The sequence below is a fragment of the Colias croceus genome, chromosome 2, assembly GCF_905220415.1.
Source record: "Colias croceus chromosome 2, ilColCroc2.1".
NCBI classification, from domain to species: Eukaryota; Metazoa; Arthropoda; class Insecta; order Lepidoptera; family Pieridae; genus Colias; species Colias croceus.
This window is the reverse complement of record NC_059538.1, coordinates 3,453,661-3,463,499: the sequence shown is the minus strand read 5'-3', so window position 1 is coordinate 3,463,499 and position 9,839 is coordinate 3,453,661. Positions and strand designations below refer to the sequence as shown.

The window sequence follows — 9,839 nt, the reverse complement described above, 5'->3', positions numbered from 1 at the left end:
ATGATCAAGTTATATATTGTAAGAAAAAAAGTAAATACAACACTGACACTAATTCTTTTGAAGTGATTAATGCTAATAAACCTAAAGAAATTAAAGCATAATTTTCTATGTTTAACAACTACAACATCCTAATTATCATATACCAAGTGCCACATTATTATTTAATGTACCGTTAATGGTGACCACCGTAAATAAAACATGCTGTTTAATTCAAGTTGCACTCTTTTCCTATGAGCGTGCAACACTCGCTCCGCGCATGCGTCGTTCACGGCTCTCGTTACTAACTTGGCAATACAGAACAACCTTTCAGGGGAGGCGCACGTGTACTTTCATTTAAAAACTTATTTTTTAATTTAGTATAAGTTTTGTTTGTCAAAATGAAAATTTTAATACTATTTGGTTTCGCTGTTTGCTTTGGTGAGTAGATTTTATATTTATTATTTGTTATATTGATTGATGTTTGTTATATTCTAGTTTAAATTGTATTAAATTAGCGTAAACTTTTTATTTTATACATAATTGTGTTGTTGAGCTTCAGATTTTTATAAAAGCTCCCATATTTAAAAAGAAAAATTGCATAATAGTGTGTTCAAATAATGCTGTAGGTATAATTAATTATACAAAAGTTAAAATAACTTAAAATAAATCAATATCATAAGTACTTAATAAAATAATAGTGAATCTTATTCCTTCAAATTTCGTAAATTATCACAGTTCACGGTGTAATTTAAAATTGCCGGCAAACTGGAATATGCCGCTGCATTTTTCTCTTACATCAACTTCTCGGTATTTTTGCATAACCCTTTAGTACGTAAAACGTTACATTTAAGGATTATGAAAGTAAAGGTAGGGTTTTCAAGGACACATTACAAATTCCATTGGATTGTGGTTACTGTCACTTTACAATAAAACAAATTGTGTTACAAAATTTTATTTGTAACTTTGCAGGTTATTTTCTATATTATGTATTTTAAATTCATACTTTCCATACATAAATATTTAACTGTCTCATTACAAAAAAACAGTAAGTTGTAGACTTTAAATTATTAACATAAAGTACATTATAAATCACTATTATGACTGTTTTATGCCAATACTACAGTATGATATATGACCTACTAGGCCCTATCTCTCTTAAACTAGAGATACAAATTTGTCAATAGCGTAAGCAAGTTGCACCTTTGTCAAGCTATTACCGGCTATACCAAATGCGGAAGGCTTCGTGGCCTAATCTGAGCAAATATACCAGTATCTAGACTACGCAATACTCAGCTACGTAGCTTTCGTAGAATTTCCAGAATATAGTTTTAACGTAGGTTTTGATAGGTACTTACTAACGAGAGAAATACTACGTGAAGTTTATACTCTCAATTTTTTCTTATTTATTTATTTATTTATACTCTTTATTGTGCTGCCAAAATACATAAAATAAAAACAAAACTTATTCTAAAAGAAAAACAGCACAGAAGGCGGCCTTATCACTTAAAAGTTATAAGGCCTTTCTTACTGATTCAAAAGACAATTAAGAACATTATTTATGGAAATATTATGTATGTAAAATCTAATTTAAATGTATAATTTTCTTTTTCATGTTTATCAAACTTATACAGCGACTGAAACACAATTTTTATCTAGTACTGATAATCCATAATATGTGTTTTGATTGCAAAATTCCAAAACCACCTAAGTAGATTTTGGTCATATTATGTAACATAAATATTTACTCTTTTCGTATAAGTACCTAAATACCAACTAGATAATTAATAATGATTGTTATTTATTAGTCTCCAAACCAGTTTTCTAAATGTCCTGTTTGAAGGATATGGAATTTTCCGCTGTGCTCATTCGATGATTTGGCTATGTGAAAAACAACTTTTTATTCAATTTTTTTTAAAGTTTATGCCATTAAAATTATTTATTTATCTTCCATCACTTCCTTATTGACATAGGTTATTGGTTGCATAATGGTTATTATATTTTGAAAAATAACATCTATTAATAGAAAGTAAAAGCAGAGGTTCACCTACAACCTTTAAATTATTAATTAATCTTTCAGTCATGAATAATTGAGTACTTAATATAGAATGCAAATTAAACTTTATCATCAATCTTGATTATATTACTCAATTGTAAATTATAACATCTCTCTTTATAACTTCGTATTATTTAAAGAGTTCTATTGTTTAGATACTTTCTAACAATTCAATGCTCTTCATATAAATATAAATAACAATAAAAGTCCAAAAAAGAAGATATCAAAAATTGAGATACGACATGTACCGCTACCACAGTTGACCGAGTTTATCAACGCCTTGTCTACGCATCGCGATTTTTTGTTCACATCTAATTACTGTAAATTGTAAAAAACTGAAATGAACTCGCGTGTCATAAATCATAACATATCAACAAATCGTTCGTCCTCCTTTCACCGTACAAAGTTCGGTGCTCCAGTAATTGCCTAATACATGTTTTGCAAGGGCAATTTTACTATTCAACTCTGTTACGGTATATCGGTTTTTCGAAACCTATAACTCGACGCTAATGGCTAAGTGGAGTGTGTAACCGTAAAATAGAGCAAATTCAGCAATCGCTCTTTAATTGCTTTTATGAATAACACCCAAACTGCAAACTGGCATAACATTGTATAAAAAGGTAGAGTGAAGAAAGGTGAAGAAATATTTTATGAACTCTCTGGTACTGTCTACTACCGTATAAGATAATAAATAGTCGAAAAATAAGACTTACATATGGCAATTTTCTTTTTAATGATGTTCAAGTAATAAAGTTACTAATTTACTTAATAACATGTAGATAATTATAGTACAGAGGCCAGATTATGAACATAATATATCATTACTATATTTGGTATCATAAGTAAAATCTAAAATAGCAGTTCAGTTACATCATGTAAAACGTAAGGAAATTGATGACATCGAAAATTTAAATGTTTCTCAGAAAACAGAGGGAAATACTCAAAACATGCTGTAATATGGATATCCGTTTTTATTACTGCAATCAAAATATAGGAAATAGCACAAGTTATGCGTACTTAATTATTATTTAATTGCTCTTAAATGCACATTACCATTGTTTACGGGTTTCTCTTATTATGTAGAGATTTGAGAAAGTAATATAATGAGCGCACAAATTGCTGTTTATTTTTTATTGTCTTAGAAAGATCTCATATGTATTCTAATACGTACTTGAACAATGACAGTATCATTAGTTGAGGTAGTTAAATTGCAAGAGTCACTTTCATTAATAATTCTAATTATTATCAAACCAGTCTATTTAAAGTTAAAACTTTGAATTCTCATAAAATACATTAGATACTAATTAGTTATAGTAATAATCGTCTTTGTAGTACAGTAGATTCAAAATATATAGGACTAGTAAAGATCATTCATCCGTTTTCTTTCAGTTGCCGGCCAGGACTTCGACTGTCCAGAGAAGAGTGGCTTCTACGCTGATCCCTACCAGTGTGACCTTTATTACAAATGTACCAAAGGTCAGTATCGTGTGCCAAAGGTCGACATGTTTCCTTTGAAGTGTCACGCAATATGTCACTTGCCTTCACGCACTGTATAATTTAAGTATTAAGTTCTCAATTAAACACACATACCTACAGTAATTAAATTTTACATATTGTTTTCACGTTGTTCATTCTTAATGTTGTATCATGTTTACAGCTTATTAGAATATCATTTGAATATTATGTATAAAATTTACATTATTTATTCATAACAAACATATACACAATTTTTTTATGTTATAATATGCAGATACGATTCTTGTTTTGAAAAAAATACGATTTTAACCATTCTGTCTCTAGTGGAAAGCTTTCGAAACGACTCAAGCCTTTTTTTAGTTTTTATCCCGATTAAACCAGGGCTAAGCCGGGACAAGCTAGTAATCCATATACAAGAAATAAACAATTTTTCGATATAAAAATAACAGACCTACCTAATTAATAGTTATTCCATAAAATAGAACATCTAATTAGCTTCTAATGCATATATATGTATTATATAGGTAGCTATAGGTATTTATCGAAATTTTCCGTCAATAACCTATGCTCATTTGCAAACTCAATAGGTCAAACTTGCGCTTACATAAGCCCGGACGTAACTAAACTTTAGAAGCTTGGTGACATTTTGCCAAGAGTAGCTTCGCTCATCATGCAACTGTATAAAGTATAGGATATACCTCGAGAAAGCAAACGAAACTTAATATATGCTATAAATAAATGTGAAAGTTTATATGTTTGTTTCTTGATCACGTAAAAACGTAAACACGGTATTATAAAAAAATAAAATACAAAATTAGGATACTTTATTGTACTTTAATTCATACCAACATATTGACAAAACACTTCTGTTCACATATTATGTAAAGGAAATTTTAAAATCACATAACAACCTCAAACATTAGAAGCGAAAGCTGTGACGATCTATCGTATAATAATATAAACATACCTTGAGAAAAACATGTATGCGTAAGCAACACATTAAAATCTTGTTGTCTCTTAAATCGTACATGAGATGATATGAGACAAGGTGCTGATTAGTATTCAACACTTATGTTTTCACGGCTTAGAGCTCCTTTTACTTTTCGACTGTTTCGTAATAACAACAATTTTAAATTACTTACGGTGCTTTTAATGCATTTTAAATGGTAAAACAAAAGAATCGTGCTTGAAATTGTAAAAATACATTTTCGACACTTTAGTAAATATATGCGAGAGGAAAGTTTATTGAAAGTCCACGTTTAAGGAAGTTAACATTATTTGCGAAATTTATTCACATGTTACACAAATAAATAGTATTCAATAAATGTTTAAGGGTTGCGTAATTTGTAAATAAATTAAAGATAAACTTAATATTTATCGACTTGATACCTTTAATTTATCGCAATATGTAAACAGCTACAACTTTTAATATAAATTATATTTCATATTAGATACTTAATCTTATATAATTAAGTATTTATGACGCATTGTTCTCGAGTGTTATTTAATTAGAAATATTTTCCTTGCTTCCCATTATTAAAATAACGTGTGCATACAATAACAATAATAAAAATTACATAAGCTTATTAACAAAATATTTACAGGGAAGGCGGAAGCGCGGCTGTGCCCCGATGGTCTGGTATTCGCTGATGAAAACCCCAACAAAGAATTGTGCGACATTCCCTCTAATGTAGACTGTGGTGACAGAAAGGAATTGCGTAAGTAGATTTATATTTAAGCTAATTAATAATAACAGATTATAATTATTATTGCATATGTTTTTACATAATTCTCTTATCTATTTTTTTTTAATATAACATGCAATCAATACTTCCATACTCACGTTTATTATTCGAAAATATTCGTTAAAATTAACTTGAACTTTGAAAATAATTGTCCACAACATAGCAAATACTATTTTTTCCATCACATGTAATTTATAACGCAATTGCAACTACTAACCAAAAATTAACTTACAGAGGAGCCAAAACCATCCAAGGGATGCCCGCGCCAAAACGGTTACTTCAAGCACCCCGACCCACAAGCGTGCGACAAATTCTACTTCTGTTCAGATGGTGTCCCCAACGAACACCCTTGCCCACCCGGCCTATACTTCGACGAGGAGACCTCCAACTGCGACTGGAAAGACGTAGTACAGAGACAATGTGATAGAATCACTAAAGGTAATTATTATCTACGAAAAGGTAACTATCCTGGTGAGGTATCATCCCAAATTTTAGGGCCAAATGAGAATAATTTCCTATCAAACACAAAAAGAGTCACGATAATCGGTTGAAAACCGCTAAAAATATCCCACGGAGCTATCGAGTAATAATAGAACATAAAAATAAATGAATACAATCCAACTAAAACCTCCTTGGTAACACCAATTAAAAAGAAGTGTAATTTAAAAAGCAAATTAAATTCTCTAGTCCCTGGTCATTCTAAATTTGAAATTTTGTTTCCTTCTTTAAATTTAATCCAGGGTGTGCATGTCTTGAATTAACGAAATAGAATTGTTTTAATTACGCGCTAATTAACTAATTAACTGACGAACGAATGTTCAAATAAATGAAATATTCTGGACAAGTTTTACTAAATATCCGTTAATTAAATTAACCTAACGAGGTTTCAATATAACAAGACATTTCGATATATTTTAGTAATTAGTTCCGAAATTTGGCAAACTCGACATCCTTAAACAAAATCTATAAGCATAGCTTAAACTTTTAATCCTTTGTTTTGAAGTAAAATAATCAAACAAATATTGTAATAGATAGTTAATACATATTTCAAAGTCCGACACCCCCACGCAAAAGCAACTAGTCAGATCTGTGTGATTTTTGGCACAGAGATAAATAACAGTCTGGATAAGCACAAAGCCATTCCTCTATCTAGCCAGTTTTTTATACGTTTACATAACTCCTATCTAAAGATCCTAGTTTAAACCTATTTACTCTCTCCAGATGTACTCGACGACGGATTCTCCTGCCCCGACGGCGAGGTCCAAGGCCCCAACGGCCGCGCTCTCCCCCATCCCACCTTCCCTCATCCAGAGGACTGCCAGAAGTTCTACATCTGCCGTAACGGAGTACAGCCACAGAAGGGCAGCTGTCCTTCTGGGAAAGTATACAATGAGGATACTTTCATGTGCGACGATCCCGAGAAAGTGGCTGGATGGTAAGAATAATAAGTGTACTCCTGTTCAAGATAAAATATATGTTTTATTAGGACAGCAGAAATCTATATTTCCTCAAAACTGAGGATATAGATTTCTGCTGGTTAATTTTCAAAATCAGTACAGTTGTAATATATTATGAATTTACACATTAGAAACTTTACAATGTGATTTATGCAATATCTTACCAAACAAATACCACTGTGATACATACAGTAAAAAAAAGTTTAAAAATAATTACTTAGTTTGTTTTTTTTATAAAAATAATTAAGTGGCCATTGTTTCCTGTTCTTAATTGACATTTTTTTATTTCAGTGAAAACTACTACGAAGGCCAGCCACTAGAAAAGAACAAACTGCCGAAGAAAGCGTAATTCGTAGTCGTTAAGAACGTCCTATTAAGTATATTTAGTATTTAAATTAAATAAATAATAATAAGTGATTGTTTTATTTCCTTGTATTTACCTACTATTATCCTTAAAATAATACCTACAGATAAATTAAAATTACAGTAAACCTCACAGGTATACCTAGATGGTGATATTGATGTCACAGTGTATAAAAGTGTAATATTTCGACACAAAACAGGCATATCGCTTAGTAATATCACTTAAATATACACAACGAACTAAATTATTCTTCTTATAAAGAGCATCTGAAAATACATAACTCTATAGTTAGACTACGAAATAGACTACGAGAGACTACGAAAACTTTCAATACTTTTTTTTTGCGACGATTTTGAAGAATTCTGTTTAAATCAGGTTTACAGTCCTACATATGATACGGAAGCTTATTTGAGGAATTAAAACAAGTTTGCTTTTATGCCTAAAATGCATACCCCTACAGGCTATTTCTAAACGGTAGTTAAAAAAAACCTTGAAAGCAATGTCAGAAGTAACAATGTGCGTTAGAAATTAAAATGTTTCCGGCACTGACTAGGTCGACATGTTAAGAATGTAATGAAATCTAGTATTATAACTAGAACGATTACACATATGCTATGGCTTTAAAATGACCTTTAATACAACATATAAGCTGACACAGTACATGTCGTTGAAATTCGTTTAAGTTAGTAATTTATTACATACTTTTATAACGCCTAGGTTGATTTACATATTATAATCAAATAAGTTGTATTAAGATATATATTATACGTAAAAAGATAGATAATATTCCATATTAATTAATCAACGCAATCACAACAAAAATGTAAAAGAGACGGTAATGTAAGTATTTTAAAAGAAAAAACGTTCTACGTAGCATATCATATTGATTTTCCGGTAAACTTTTGGTATGGATGTGATACATTATTACAACATGCATTCCTCCGCATAGAATTTGATTTTTTAATTTATTGTATTTACAGATATGTAATTACACTTATTTCTACCTATATTTATTATTTACTTTTTAAGCGTTTGGTAAAAGAAAAATGTAATTGTATATTATTTTCAATTGTATGTTTTTATGTACACTACTTACTCCTTTAGTTTCGATTTTGACCGACTATACTTATTAATGATCAGTAACAAATAACAATGCCATAATTTCATGACTCTATTTAGAGATTTTGCTTTTTTTATTTTATTTAGTAAACTTATTCATTTATTTTAAGTTCATTACTTTGAATTACATCTTGTAAATTTTCTTACGCCTTGTTCAAAGAATCATTCCATATTCTTATACGGGTGATTATAAAAATGGCAGGCGTAGTAAGCTAAAATAAAATTGTGATTTTAAAATTCAATCAGCAACATATAACGATTGTTATTGCTAAATTGTTAAGTCTATATTTTTATTTTATTTTAAACACTTTATTGTGCTGCCAACATAACAAAAGTAGGTACAATAGAACTTAAACTAGTACAAACAACACAGAGGGCGGCCTTATTACTAATAAGTAATCTCTTCCAGGCAACCAACAGATTGTGTGAAAAACAATATTACTACAGCGGAGGTAGGTAAAAAAATAAAAATAAATAGATGATATTAAAAATACATAATATACACACTAAAATAAGATATAATATACCATACCAAAAGATATATACAATATATACATAATAATAATTATAATGCTATAAATAAAATAAATATAATAATATATTAATACATCATAAAAATATAAACATAATATACTATAAAATATACTACAATTATACAAAAAAACTATATCGATTCAAACGCAAGATTTAAAAAGTGGTCACGTATGAGGCTCTTAAATTTAGACAGAGTTTGAGCTTGCCTTATGGGTATGGGTAAGGAATTCCATAGGTTAATGGCCGTAATAGTAAAAGAATCACCATAAAAGCGCGTGCGATGGAAAGGTGTGCACAGGACAAGCCTATCCACTGAACGAAGGGAATAGCTTTCACAGTGCAGGAAGTCAAATTTATTTTTAAGGTATGAAGGAGTCTTAGGGTCAAACAGGACACGATAAAGTAACTGCAAGTAATGCACATTCCGGCGAAAGCGGACTGGGAGCCACTTGAGCTTCATGCGGAAAGAAGAGACATGGTCGTATTTGCGAAGACCAAATACAAACCGGATACCATAGTTCTGGAGGCGCTCAAGTTTTTCTATCTGCTCGACTGATAAATCAGGAAAGCAAGCATCAGAGTAGTCAATAATAGGAAGGAGAAGGGACTGTGCTAGCATAACTTTGGTCGATATGGGTAAGAAATTACGAAGACGCCGCAATGAACTGGATATATATAATTAAGCTATATGATTATGAAGCGAATGAAAGTATTACTTTAGTACTTTGTAGTAATTAGTGGCTATTATTTATTATGTCCTTATCTCAAAAGACATCAAAAGTGCGTCGATTGTAAGCCAATTACAGATAATTGTAACAGTTGCGTAATTACAACGTAAGAGTTGTATCGATTTGTTGGACACAATTCAGTTGAGTATACGCACAAAGCTATAAGGAATTATATAAAACAATTTCATCAGCACAAATATTATATTTATTCATTAAAGCTATTGCGTATTATGTTTGGATTGTTAACTACCAGGCGCTAAAAGTATTGAGTTTGCCAATTATACTATAACATTCTTGGACATTTACTTATATGTTTATGATAACCTATTTATTTCATTTTCTGATATAAAATTAAGATAATTGTGTTCCTTTATCAATCTAACA

At 30.3% G+C, this 9,839-nt stretch overlaps 1 protein-coding gene across 1 annotated transcript; it reads left to right on the top strand.

Annotated features, from left to right (window-relative positions):
- The first annotated feature begins 231 nt into the window (after window positions 1-231).
- LOC123705719 (protein obstructor-E-like) lies at window positions 232-7,123 on the top strand. Its single transcript, XM_045654687.1, has 6 exons — window positions 232-417; window positions 3,422-3,508; window positions 5,113-5,226; window positions 5,488-5,691; window positions 6,475-6,688; window positions 7,002-7,123. The coding sequence occupies exons 1-6, from the start codon at window positions 378-380 to the stop codon at window positions 7,057-7,059; spliced, it is 717 nt and encodes a 238-aa protein (XP_045510643.1). The 5' UTR covers window positions 232-377; the 3' UTR covers window positions 7,060-7,123.
- Window positions 7,124-9,839: the final 2,716 nt, after the last annotated feature.